The sequence below is a fragment of the Eretmochelys imbricata genome, chromosome 7, assembly GCF_965152235.1.
Source record: "Eretmochelys imbricata isolate rEreImb1 chromosome 7, rEreImb1.hap1, whole genome shotgun sequence".
Lineage (NCBI taxonomy): Eukaryota > Metazoa > Chordata > Testudines > Cheloniidae > Eretmochelys > Eretmochelys imbricata.
The window spans coordinates 95,159,122-95,174,012 of record NC_135578.1 but is presented as its reverse complement, the minus strand read 5'-3'; the positions used below and the strand labels follow the sequence as shown (position 1 = coordinate 95,174,012).

Genomic DNA, 14,891 nt, shown 5'->3' with positions numbered 1-14,891 from the left:
CATAATGAATAATCATCTTAAGTACACTGGGCCTGATTCTCCTCTCACTGTCTCCAATGTAAATCATGCCTTATATCATGAGTTAATTAGGAGACTCAGGCAAAATATATATTATATATAAATCCTAACAAGTAATTTTGAATTTACTAAATAGTCATATTTTATCAGGCCCCATAATTCTGAATGGTCAAGAATAATTCATTGATATTCACAGTAACAAACCAGAATTATTATTGTTATTTTATTTATTTGTATCATAGTAGTACTCAAAAGCTTCAGCCATTAGCAGGGCCTCCATTGTACCAGGCCTTGTACAAACACCTAGGAAGAGCTCCAAAAACCTTACAACCTAATTTTAAGACAATAAGTGAAGGGGGCAGGGGAAGATGATGAGGGTAGCAGTAATAAGATTCTGAGCGCAACCAGATGGATCTGGATCATTTACATTTTTTATTATACATAAATATTAGCTAACACCAACTGCCCTCAAAGAAGTCAAAAGTAGATGCTTGGTTTCCTGTGGAAATAACAGTAGAAGTGGATCTTGAGGAAAATTTGAAGGTTCCATATAGTATGGAAGAACGTGTGAAGGCAGTTGTGGAAGAAGAGGACAAACAGGCACTCAAGGTTGGCACCACTGACGGAGCATGACAATGCTGTAAGAGCATCAGCACTGTTGTATTGATTCTGGTTATTGACTGTGCAGCTGAAAGCATATAGTATAATGTAAAAACACAAAATGCCAAAAGGAAATCATTTACACTAACGAAATCACATGTCCTAAGTATATTGCCAGAGGCAGTAGCATAATTTCAGAGATAGGGTTTGAATTGTGATTGCTGAATGGTCTAAAAGTATTTTATATCCTCGCTCTGTTCTAGATAGGATTCTCCTCCAAATTATTTTCAAAAATTAACAGGAGATATTTCCTCTTCTGAGCAAGCCACCTACTCCTTTTGGTTAAGTACACATAGAGCATCACTTTTGTTGCTATTTTGACACATTGTCTGGAGATTTTCTTCTAAAAAGTTTTATGTCTTGAGGAGCCAGAGTATGTTGTGGGACATATTTCTAGTTTAATGTATTTCCACCTACGAGAACCCAAAGTTGATTGTAAAATTAAAGCTAGGGCCTTGTTAGTCTGATTTAAAATATAATAAAAATAAATTTATTAAGTTACTGGATTCACTGAGACAGCTGACTTTTGTAACATATTCCTTTAGGTTCAATAATCCCATGCAAAAGGAACAGAAAAGAAAGTTAAACAACCATTGGTTTCAGAGTAAGAGTGTTAGTCTGTCTTTGCAAAAAGAAAAGGAGTACTTGTGGCACCTTAGAGACTAACCAATTTATTTGAGCATGAGCTTTCGTGAGCTACAGCTCACTTCATCGGATGCATACCGTGGAAACTGCAGTAGACAGTATATACACACAGAGACCATGAAACAATACCCCCTCCCACCCCACTGTCCTGCTGGTGATAGCTTATCTAAAGTGATCATCAAGTTGGGCCATTTCCAGCACAAATCCAGGTTTTCTCACCCTCCGCCCCCCCACACACAAACTCACTCTCCTGCTGGTAATAGCCCATCCAAAGTGACCACTCTCTTCACAATGTGTATGATCACTTTAGATAAGCTATCACCAGCAGGACAGTGGGGTGGGAGGGGGTATTGTTTCATGGTCTCTGTGTGTATATACTGTCTACTGCAGTTTCCATGGTATGCATCCGATGAAGTGAGCTGTAGCTCACGAAAGCTCATGCTCAAATAAATTGGTTAGTCTCTAAGGTGCCACAAGTACTCCTTTTCTTTAAACAACCATTGTTTTCTCCACTAACAAAATGGAAAGACAGACAATAAGGTATCTTTGGATGGGTGAGGTTCTGTGGCCTGCAATGTGCAGGTGGTCAGACTAGATGATCATAGTGGTCCCTTCTGGCCTCAAAGTCTGAGTCTTCTCCATGGTAAACATTCACATTTTTATTACCATGAGTAACACCAGAGCGGAGTAACATTCAATAACATTGGTAATAAGCCTCAGAAGCACAGAACTATTTGCCTCTGACTTAATTAGCTTTTTCTGTAAGAATTACATTGTATTCTTCTCTAAGAAAAATGTCTGTCTTGAGTTTTATTGCAGTCCAGTATTAGTATTCAAATCAACTCTCCTTCTTAGGCAAAGCTGAATGACAGTGTTTATTTTACCACATAAAAATAAGATGCAGCCTCCCGTGTTCACTTTTTGAGGGGAGAGAAAGGTAACTAGCTATTCATACATTAATTTTAGAACACTACTTTGCTATTCTATTCCGTCATAATATTAATGTTTAAGACAGAAGCAAAGAAAATGTATTAAACAGCTGCCTCTGGTCAAACATATCGTCCTGTGATCCTGCAATCTTGCTCGTCTGAATTATCCATATTCAGACAATTAGACAACAGAACTGCTGATGGAGTCAGGGTTACAGGATTAAGTCTTTAATTGTTTGAATAAGTAAAGGAAATCATGGTACTCTACTAATCTATGGTATATATACAGCTTTTATAAATTCATCTCAGCTCCCACGACTGTCTGTGTTAATCACTTCATTTCATGGATTCAACAGTTATAGGTTTTTAAAATACATTCTCCCTTCTTTTTTTTCACTGTTTTCCGCAAATTAAGGAACTTTCATGTATTCTGGCTGTTACATATTATGGGATAGTTTGAGTCTTTAGGCACAGATTTCAACAACGGCTGGTAATTAAATTGCCCAGGGGTAGTCCTACAAGGCATTTTGCCTCACGCACTGCTTTGAGTCACAACTCCTTCCTTGCTTGCCCCTGGCTCCTGAGGCAGTAGTAGTGTGCTGCTAACATAAGCCAACAGCAAAAAACTGTACCCATCACTGGGCTCATGTATGCAAAAGCAAGACTCTCACCATACCCCACACCTCACCTTTCTTTCTCCTCCCCTACACCTGCTTGAAGGTAGGGTAATAGGACAAAATAAGTGCTTATATGTGTACACCTGGCTCCAAGATCTGGATAGTTTGTGCAGAGGTCTAAAGGGAGCCTTAAATCCCCTTACTCCCTCAGGAAGGGGAGGAGATGAGATATGGTGGTGTAGGACCTGAGGGATCTTACATTAGTAGCAATAATTAAAGCTTCTCCCCTGCAGCTGTAACTTGTGCTGAGGGCAGGCAGCCGAGAATCATGGTGCTGCAGCCTCCCCTTTCTATGGGGCATCAAAGAATTAAGCCTAATATGTATAAAGGTATGTCTACACTATGAAATTAGGTCGAATTTATAGAAGTCGGTTTTTTAGAAATCTGTTTTATATATTCGAGTGTCTGTGTCCCCACAGAAAATGCTCTAAGTGCATTAAGTGAATTAACTCAGCGGAGTGCTTCCACGGTACCGAGGCTACAGTCGACTTCCAGAGCGTTGCACTGTGGGTAGCTATCCCACAGTTCCCGCAGTCTCCGCTGCCCATTGGAATTCTGGGTTGAGATCCCAACGCCTGATGGGGCTAAAACATTGCCGTGGGTGGTTCTGGGTACATATCATCAGGCCCCCGTTCCCTCCCTCCCTCCATGAAAGCAAGGCAGACAATCGTTTCGCGCCTTTTTTCCTGAGTTACCTGTGCAGACGCCATACTACAGCAAGCATGGAGCCTGCTCAGCTAACCGTCACTGTATGTCTCCTGGATGCTGGCAGACGTGGTACTGCATTGCTACACAGTAGCAGCAACCCATTGTCTTGTGGCAGCAGACGGTGCAATAGGACTGGTAGCTGTCATCGTCATGTCCGAGGTGCTCCTGGCCACATCGGCCGGGAGCGCCTGGACAGACATGGGCGCAGGGACTAAATTTAGAGTGACTTGATCAAGTCATTCTCTTTAGTTCTGCAGTCAGTCCTACTGAACCATCTTATGGTGAGCAGGCAGGCGATACGGATTGCTAGCAGTCCTATTGCATCATCTTCTGCCGGGCAGCCATGAGATGTGGATGGCTTGCATTCTGCATTGTCTGCTGCCAGCCAAAGATGTAAAAGATAGATGGAGTGGATCAAAACAAGAAATAGACCAGATCTGTTTTGTACTCATTTGCTTTCCCCCCACCCCCGTCTAGGGGACTCATTCCTCTAGATCACACTGCAGTCACTCACAGAGAAGGTGCAGCGAGGTAAATCTAGCCATGTATCAATCAGAGGCCAGACTAACCTCCTTGTTCCAATAAGAACAATAACTTAGGTGCACCATTTCTTATTGGAACCCTCCGTGAAGTCCTGCCTGAAATACTGCTTGATGTAAAGCCACCCCCTTTGTTGATTTTAGCTCCCTGAAGCCAACCCTGTAAGCCGTGTCGTCAGTCGCCCCTCCCTCCATCAGAGCAACGGCAGACAATCGTTCCGCGCCTTTTTTCTGAGCGGACGCCATACCAAGGCAAGCATGGAGACCGCTCAGCTCACTTTGGCAATTAGGAGCACATTAAACACCACATGCATTATCCAGCAGTATATGCAGCACCAGAACCTGGCAGAGCGATACTGGGCGAGTAGGCGACGTCAGTGTGGTCGCATGAGTGATCAGGACATGGACACAGATTTCTCTGAAAGCATGGGCCCTGCCAATGCATGCATCATGGTGCTAATGGGGCAGGTTCATGCTGTGGAACGCCGATTCTGGGCTCAGGAAACAAGCACAGACTGGTGGGACCACATAGTGTTGCAGGTCTGGGACGATTCCCAGTGGCTGCGAAACTTTCGCATGCGTAAGGGCACTTTCATGGAACTTTGTGACTTGCTTTCCCCTGCCCTGAAGCGCAATAATACCAAGATGAGAGCAGCCCTCACAGTTGAGAAGCGAGTGGCGATAGCCCTGTGGAAGCTCGCAACACCAGACAGCTACCGGTCAGCTGGGAATCAATTTGGAGTGGGCAAATCTACTGTGGGGCCTGCTGTGATGCAAGTAGCCCATGCAATCAAAGATCTGCTGATATCAAGGGTAGTGACCCTGTGAAATGTGCAGGTCATAGTGGATGGCTTTGCTGCAATGGGATTCCCTAACTGTGGTGGGGCCATAGATGGAACCCATATCCCTATCTTGGCATCGGAGCACCAAGCCGGCGAGTACATAAACCGCAAGGGGTACTTTTCAATAGTGCTGCAAGCTCTGGTGAATCACAAGGGACGTTTCACCAACATCAACATGGGATGGCCGGGAAAGGTACATGACGCTCGCATCTTCAGGAACTCTCGTCAGTTTCAAAAGCTGCAGGAAGGGACTTTATTCCCAGACCAGAAAATAACTGTTGGGGATGTTGAAATGCCTATAGTTATCCTTGGGGACCCAGCCTACCCCTTAATGCCATGGCTCATGAAGCCGTACACAGGCAGCCAGGAGCTGTTCAACTACAGGCTGAGCAAGTGCAGAATGGTGGTAGAATGTGCATTTGGACGTTTAAAGGCGCGCTGGTGCAGTTTACTGACTCGCTTAGACCTCAGCGAAACCAATATTCCCATTGTTATTACTGCTTGCTGTGCGCTCCACAATATCTGTGAGAGTAAGGGGGAGACGTTTATGGCAGGGTGGGAGATTGAGGTAAATCACCTAGCTGCTGGTTACGCGCAGCCAGACACCAGGGCGGTTAGAAGAGCACAGGAGGGTGCGATGCGCATCAGAGAAGCTTTGAAAACCAGTTTCATGACTGGCCAGGCTACAGTGTGAAAGTTCTCTTTGTTTCTCCTTGATGAAACCCCCCCCCCCCATTGGTTCATTCTACTTCCCTGTAAGTTAACAACCCTCCCCGCCTCCCTTCGATCACCGCTTGCAGAGGCAATAAAGTCATTGTTGCTTCACATTCATGCATTCTTTATTCATTCATCACACAAATAGGGGGATGACTACCAAGGTAGCCCAGGAGGGGTGGTGGAAGAGGGAAGGAAAATGCCACACAGCACTTTAAGCACAGCACTTTAAAAGTTTACAACTTTAAAATTTATTGAATGCCAGCCTTCTTTTTTTTGGGCAATCCTCTGTGGTGGAGTGGCTGGTTGGCCGGTGGCCCCCCCACTGCGTTCTTGGGCGTCTGGGTGTGGAGGCTATAGAACTTGGGGAGGAGGGTGGTTGGTTACACAGGGGCTGTAGTGGCAGTCTGTGCTCCAGCTGCCTTTGCTGCAGCTCAACCATACACTGGAGCATACTGGTTTGATCCTCCAGCAGCCTCAGCATTGAATCCTGCCTCCTCTCATCACGCTGCCGCCACATTTGAGCTTCAGCCCTGTCTTCAGCCCACCACTTACTCTCTTCAGCCCACCACCTCTCCTCCCGGTCATTTTGTGCTTTCCTGCACTCTGACATTATTTGCCTCCACGCATTCGTCTGTGCTCTGTCAGTGTGGGAGGACAGCATGAGCTCAGAGAACATTCATCACGAGTGCATTTTTTTTTCTTTCTAATCTTCACTAGCCTCTGGGAAGGAGAAGATCCTGTGATCATTGAAACACATGCAGCTGTTGGAGAAAAAAAAGGGACAGTGGTATTTAAAAAGACACATTTTATAAAACAGTGGCTACAGTCTTTCAGGGTAAACCTTGCTGTTAACATTACATACATAGCACATGTGCTTTCGTTACAAGGTCGTATTTTGCCCCCCCCCCCCCCACCGCGTGGCTACCCCCTCAACCCTCCCTCCTCCCAGTGGCTAACAGCGGGGAACATTTCTGTTCAGCTGCAGGCAAACAGCCCAGCAGGAACGGGCTCCTCTGAGTGTCCCCTGAAGAAAAGCACCCTATTTCAACCAGGTGACCATGAATGATATCTCACTCTCCTGAGGATAACACAAAGAGATAAAGAACGGATGTTGTTTGAACGCCAGCAAACATACACTGCAATGCTTTGTTGTACAATGATTCCCGAGTACGTGCTACTGGCCTGGAGTGTTAAAGTGTCCTACCATGAAGGACGCAATAAGGCTGCCCTCCCCCGAAACCTTTTGCAAAGGCTTTGGGAGTACATCCAGGAGAGCTGCGAATGCCAGGGCAAATGAATCCTTTCACGCGCTTGCTTTTAAACCATGTATAGTATTTTAAAAGGTACACTCACCGGAGGTCCCTTCTCCGCCTGCCGGGTCCAGGAGGCAGCCTTGGGTGGGTTCGGGGGGTACTGGCTCCAGGTCCAGGGTGAGAAACAGTTCCTGGCTGTTGGGAAAACCGGTTTCTCCACTTGCTTGCTGTGAGTTATCTACAACCTCATCATCATCATCATCTTCTTCATCCCCAAAACCTGCTTCCGTGTTGCCTCCATCTCCATTGAAGGAGTCAAACAACACGGCTGGGGTAGTGGTGGCTGAACCCCCTAAAATGGCATGCAGCTCATCATAGAAGTGGCATGTTTGGGGCTGTGACCCGGAGCGGCCGTTCGCCCCTCTGGTTTTCTGATAGCACGGATTCCTCTCCCCATACAGCGACCAGATCCCGTACCTCCCGTTCAGACCATGCTGGAGCTCTTTTGCGATTCTGGGACTCCATCATGGTCACCTCTGCTGATGAGCTCTGCATGGTCACCTCTGCTGATGAGCTCTGCATGGTCACCTGCAGCTTGCCACGCTGGCCAAACAGGAAATGAGATTCAAAAGTTCGCAGTTCTTTTCCTGTCTACCTGGCCAGTGCATCTGAGTTGAGAGTGCTGTCCAGAGCGGTCACAATGGAGCACTCTGGGATAGCTCCCAGAGGCCAATACCGTCGAATTGTGTCCACAGTACCCCAAATTTGACCCAGCAAGGCCGATTTAAGCGCTAATCCACTTGTCAGGGGTGGAGTACGGAAATCAATTTTAAGAGCCCTTTAAGTCGAAATAAAGGGCTTCATCATGTGGACGGGTGCAGATTTACATCGATTTAACCCTGCTAAATTCGACCTAAAGTCCTAGTGTAGACCAGGGCTAAGAGTGGTAGAATCTGGCCCAAATGGGTTGATTGAGGTGGTTGAGAGTTGCTGGTATGAAAGACCATGCAAGGTGGTGAGATTAATGTTGCAAAATATTTTGTACCACAAAACTATGCACAAAGCCATTGTAATGATGGTTACGGAGAAAAAAGTCACCAAATTGCTTCTAGAATATGCAAAGATCTTGCATGCTGCAGCAGTAGTAAATCAAATACAATACCTAGGATTCTACTCTACAATGCCACTAATCCAGGCCTCCAGAAAATCCTGTATTAAAAGGAAAGCCACGGAGCAGACCTGAGCCACGTGGCTCCTTTTCACTTCTGTGCTAGAACTGGGTTAACGGATAGCAAAAGGGACAAAGTAGAATAATAAACCGTGTTGACTCATTTGCTAGTTCTGATATCTCCTTGCCTCCATGCCTTTCTCTCATGCTCCTTTCTATGCCTGGAACTCCTTTAAGCCCATCCACCATGTTTATGGTTATCAGTTACAATGGTTCACTTGTGTAATCTAGCCAAACAATTTACAGAAAGGAGAACAAAAAGTCATTGACTCATACAATAACAAGGAAATATGAGATAATTATATATGGCCTCCACTAGGCCACAGAGTTGTCATCACAAGATCAATTCAAATAGCTTTGCCATCCAGTTTTAATAAGTGAGATCTAGGTTGCAAAGTGCATACAAACTAATGACTAAAGTTTTATTATCTGAAAGTAGTTACCAAGGGCCATATCTCCCAAGAAAGCATAGCCTAAGCTTCATTACTCTCACATCACTGCCATGTTAACAAAATGCCTGTTTTCTTGCTCTGATAGGTGGTAGAGGAGATGTCACATTTAATTGCCTCTGCTGAGCAATCATTCTTCCAAAAGAGGAACTTAAAATGGGATGCCAGGGCCTCAAGAGCCAGTGGTAAAGGAAGAATTCCTGAGCTCATGCAAGAATGCAGAAGCAAATTTAATTCATTCATCCTATGCCATCTAGTAGTAGGAAAAGCCAAAATCAGTAGCTCCAAGAAAAACTATCACTGGTTGCCTAAAGGAAATTTTAAATATAAGAGGAAAGGGAAACCTCTTTGTCTCTCAGAATACAACTGTTATAAAAAGATACTATCACCAACACATAATTCAAGAGAGTTTGGACCTATATGTAAGCGAGCCAGAGACAGTTTGTCATTTAATGATTGGCTGCCCACAGTTTGCACAACTGAATTATACTGATGCTTCATTTTAGTTAAGTACTTGCACTGAAAAATCTGTTGGAACACTTTTATTCAAGTACATGAATTATGGTTTTAGTACAAAACCGACAGCACAACACAAAATTGAAGATCAAACTTCTGTGACCTTAGGCAAGTTGACCTCTATTGCTCCAGATAAGGAAATCTACTCCTGCATTCCTTGCAATGCAAGGCCCCAGCTGACTTCATTGCAACTTTTTGGGTGTGAAAAGAAAGCAGCCCTAATAAGCAGATCTATTGTGGAGCTTTGAGATGGAAATATTTGATAGACTCATAAGCATTGTCAACTAGTTAGATGACACCATCAAGAAGGAAATATACAAGCAGCTCACAACAAACCATTTTGTCTGAAAGTCAAGCCGATGAAAAAGTAAATAGTTTAATGTGGACAAGGGTGACTAATTGCCATACAATCTTTCAAATAGTTGATCTATACAATGACTAAGGGCAGATCTACACTGTGGGGCTAAGTTGACCTAAGTTACTCAACTCCAGCTACATGAATAACGTAGCTGGAGTCAATGCACCTTAGGTCAACTTATTGTGGTGTCTACACTATGCTGGGTTGATGGGAGAAACTCTCCTGGCGACTTACTTTATGCTTCTCGTTCTGGTGGAGTACCGGAGTTGACGGGAGAGCAATCAGTGGTTGATTTAGCGGTTCTAAAACCGGCTAAATCGACCCCCAGTGGATCGATCGCCGTGCGTTGATCCCCCGGTAAGTGGAGACAAGCCCTAAGATACAACCTCTATGTTCCAGTTGCCAAACTATAGTGACCCTAAAGTGTTCAACCAACATCATTCATCAAGTATAAGTTTGAATCCTAACATTAGGGACCTCTGCAGCAATAAACTTGGAAACTCTCTGAGCACTGCCCCACCATGGAAAACACTGCAATAAAGGGACACCCATAAACATTATAGAGGTTCCACTCCTGGTTCCATATTTAAGTCTGAACTTAATTTTGCACTTAATGTAGGAATTCAGCCACTTCATGCGTTCCAACTATAGCATATTCTCCCCAAAATTAGAGCACTTACTCTGAGTATAGAATGAACTTGGAGAATTTACAAATAAATCCATTCATTGGAGTAACCATTCATTTTCAAATGGATCATTTAAAAAACTTAGCATCTTCTGTCAGATCTTTTTGTCCTGAGTGTCTTAATGATGAAATAACACCTCCCAGATAGTTAAGACTCTCTGAAATCTCACACACTTTGAGGATTAATTGTCATTTTTGGCCATTATTCTTAACTGAAAGTTTCTCCTTCAGCATGGTGTGGCAAAAGTTCTACTACAGAGAATTCCATGAATTGCCTCTTTGAAAATGACTGTCATCTCCTATTGTTCTTAATGAGTGTGAAGCTATGGCCAGTAAGGCACCCTTTTTCAGAATGACCACTATTGTTCCCAATACCCTTGAGGGACATAAGTCCTGAAAACATAGGGGCCCACAAACTTCCCTTAGCATGGCTTGGACTCACTCCTGTTAGGGATAGTGGAAGACAGCAACCATTTTGAAAGAGGGTGTCTGCTTATGGGTAGCATGTAGCCTCAATTTCACTGTGGGTCAAAATAGGACATGGTAGCTTTTTTGAAAGAGGACAGGTTTTTTTAAATTCTCCAGGGCAAAATATTGTTAATCAATTCCTGCTCAAGAAGTATATTTCAGTTATGAAGAACAACAACAAAGACCATTAATCCAAACACTGCATAGTAATGATGCCATGAAAGGAAAAAAAAAATTTTTAAATCTAATGTATTCTTAAAATCAGTTTAATCTCATCTAGGACCACAAACGCTATTATGCACAAATCATAATCACATGATTATTACATAGCATAACTACAAGAAGGATATAAGGTTGTTAGGGTATCTTAACTGCATTTCCAGAAATGAAAATATTTAGATTTCTTTTAAATTCAACATTAATTCCAACTTTCCAGGGTTTGTAATACTTGGTTTTGGATTAAGTACAACATCGCTATAGTGTTTTTACTCTTAAATTATGAGTATATATTCTCAACTTTAGTTCCATTTTAATGTATTTTTTAATCTGGATCTTATAAATAAAATTATATATATTATATAGACACATATTTACACACACACGTACACAGTGTACGTGTCAGGTATTACTATTAATAAATAGAACTGTAGTTAGAGATGTGTTTTATAGTTACACATATGTAAATATATCAAGTACATGGGAAGGGTGTACAGATCTGTAATATTAAGAGGGTAAGTACAGCATATGACAGTTTATGAGATGCCTATTTAACTAGAAAGTAATTACAATTTTCTTTTTATCCTAAAATGCTTAAATAAATTAAGATATGTTTGAATGATTATTCATATCTAAAATTATTACTAAAATAAGAGCTTCACAACCCGAGTGCATGCAATTGCATAATGGAAAAAATTCAACAATTATACTGTATCTTTACACTCGGATTGGCCAAGACCAATCCATTTTAGATAAAATGTTCTAACAACTCATTGTATAGCTGAGCCCTCATTCTATCATGTGATATTGTAATGAAAGGTCAAAAGATCATATTATAAGAACAGTATATTGAAAGTAATATGTTTAAAATTAGCAGTTGAAAACTATTAATACACCATTTAAAGATCCACCAAGTTAACTTTTCAATAGCAACACTTAAAACACATAATTACACTTAAGTAGGGCTGTCGATTAATCACAGTTAACTCACGTCATTAATTTTTTTAATCGCAATTAATTTTTTTGAGTTAATCATGATTAATTGCAGTTTTAATCACACTGTTAAATAATAGAATACTAATTGAAATTTATTAAATATTTTGGATGTTTTTCTATATTTTCAAATATACTGATTTCAAATACAACACAGAATACAAAGTGTACAGTGCTCAAGTTATATTTTTATTACAAATATTTGCAACGTAAAAATGATAAAAGAAATAGTATTTTTCAATTCACCTCATACAAGTATCGTAGTGCAATCTCTTTATAGTGAAATTTGAACTTACAGATGTAGATTTTTTGTTGTTACATATCTGCACTTAAAACAAAAAAAATGTAAAACTTTAAAGCCTACAATTCCACTCAGTCCTACTTCTTGTGCAGCGATCGCTAAGAGAAACAAGTTTGTTTAGGGGAGATACTGCTGCCCACTTCTTTTTTACAATGTCACCTGAAAGTGAGAACAGGAATTCGCATGGCACTTTTGTAGCTGACATTGCAATGTATTTACATGACAGATATGCTAAACATTCATATGCCCCTTCATGCTCTGGCCACCATTCCAAAAGACATGCTTCCATGCTGATGACGCTTATTAAAAAAAATAATGTGTTAATTAAATTTGTGACTGAACTCCTCGGGGAAGAATTTTATGTCTCCTTCTCTGTTTTACCCAAATTCTGCTATATATTTCATGTTATAGCAGTCTCAGATGATGATCCAGCATGTTGTTCATTTTAAAAACACTTTCACTGCAGATTTGACAAAACACAAACAAGGTTTGTTTGTGATTTAGTTGGGGACTGGTCCTATTTGATTTTGTTGGGGATTGGTCCTGCTTTGAGCAGGGGGTTGGACTAGATGACCTCCTGAGGTCCCTTCCAACCCTGATATTCTATGATTCTATGATTCTAAGGTACCAATGTGAGATTGTTAAAGATAGCTACAACACTCGACCCAAGGTTTAAGAATCTGAACTGCCTTCCAAAATCTGAGAGGGATGAGATGAGGAGCATGCTTTCAGAAGTCTTAAAAGAGCAACACTCCAATGTGGATACTACAGAACCCAAACCACCAAAAAAAAAAAATTAACCTTCTGCTGGTGGCATCTGACTCAGATGATAAAAATGAACATGTGTTGGTTTGCACTGCTTTGGATCATTATCGAGCAGAACCCATCATCAGCATGGGCGCATCTCCTCTGGAAGGGTGGTTGAATCATGAAGGGACATATGAATCTTTAGTGCATCTGGCATGTAAATATCTTGCAAGGCTGGCTACAACAGTGCCAGACGAACACCTGTTCTCACTTTCAGGTGATATTGTGAACAAAAAGTGGGCAGCATTATCTCCTGCAAATGTGAACAAACTTGTTTGTCTGAGCGACTGGCTGAACAAGAAGTAGGACTGAGTGGACTTGTAGGCTTTAAAGTAGTGATTCCCAAACTTGTTCCACCACTTGTACAAAGAAAGCTCCTTGCGGGCCAGGCCAGTTTGTTTACCTGCCGCATCCACAGGTTCGGCCGATCGCGGCTCCCAGTGGCCATGGTTCACAGCTCCAGGCCAATGGGAGCTGCTGCAAGCGGCGCAGGCCGAGGGATGTACTGGCCGCCACTTCCAGCAGCTCCTATTGGCCTGGAGCAGTGAACTGCGGCCACTGGGAGCCGCAATCGGCTGAACTTGCAGACACGGCAGGTAAACAAACTGGCCTGGCCTGCCAGGGACTTTCCCTGCACAAGCAGCAGAACAAGTTTGGGAACCACCGCTTGAAAGTTTTACATAGTTTGTTTTATTTTTGAATGCAGTTATTTTTTGTACACAACTATACTTGTAAGTTCAACTTTCATGATAGAGAGATTGCACTACAGTACTTGTATTAAGTGAATTGAAAAATACTATTTCTTTTATTTTTACAGTGCAAATATTTATAATAAAAATAAATACAAAGTGAGCACTGTACACTTTGTATTTTGTGTTGTAATTGAAATATATTTGAACATGTAGAAAAACATCCACAAATATTTATAACGAGGAGTCTGGGCATAAACTTTTGTGGGTTAAAAAAACCCCACTTTTTCAGATGCAGTGGGGGGTTCTACCCACGAAAGCTTATGCCCAAAAAAATCCGTTAGTCTTTAAGGTGCCACCGGACTCCTTGTTTTTGTGGATACAGACTAACACAGCTACCCCTCTGATACTTGACAAATATTTATATAAATGGTATTCTATTTTTGTTTAACAGCAAATTAATCGCAATTAATTTTTTTAAATGCTATTAATTTTTTTAATTGCTTGACAGCCCTACTCTTAAGATCAATTTAACTTTAGATTTGTCAGGTTCATAATTTTATATATATATATATATATAAAAATTCCACTTCTCATGTTGCACATTTCATTTTGGATTTGCCAACTGTATTGTGGATGATATTGACACAAGAACTATATTAGTTTACTCTCCTCAGCTGTAGGTTTCATGGAAAATCTATTACCGTGAACTTTTTGTTGCAGTTATTTAAGGTGGTCCTCCTTTGACATGCATACTGGGAGACTCTGCCTGCAACAAATGATGAAGCTTCTGATTCAGGTGTGTCTGAAGTAGCAGGATAAGCTTGTTGCACCTGAACAGAGAGGGGGAAAAAAAGTACTGAAAGTCAAATAGTCTGGAACACCAAAAAATATGCTCCCAGAACAACAGAATAGTGAAATCAGAATAGTGAAATAGTTAATTTCATTTTAATATTCATTTGCTTATATTCCAGGTACTGCCATACATATATTTTTATTATTATTACTTTACACTTACCTATGATTTATGTCCAAGGATCTCAAAATACGTTACACAAAAGTCAATTCTTGAACTGGAAAGATGTGATGGTCGTCTCTGCATCCCACAAAACTTTTCCCCACTTTTTCACCCCCAACAGAAGTGCGAGGTATGAAATACCTGCATAGATCTCTCTACTCCCATAGAAATATTA

At 41.7% G+C, this 14,891-nt stretch overlaps 1 protein-coding gene across 1 annotated transcript in view; it reads right to left on the bottom strand.

Moving 5' to 3' along the window:
• The window catches only part of DNTT (DNA nucleotidylexotransferase), a 153,149-nt gene that overhangs the window by 115,815 nt on the left and 22,443 nt on the right, over positions 1 to 14,891 (bottom strand). The window contains exon 3 of the mRNA XM_077822708.1: positions 14,403 to 14,531. Within this exon, the coding sequence (XP_077678834.1) occupies positions 14,403 to 14,531 (129 nt within the window). The remainder of the gene's footprint in view (positions 1 to 14,402; positions 14,532 to 14,891) is intronic.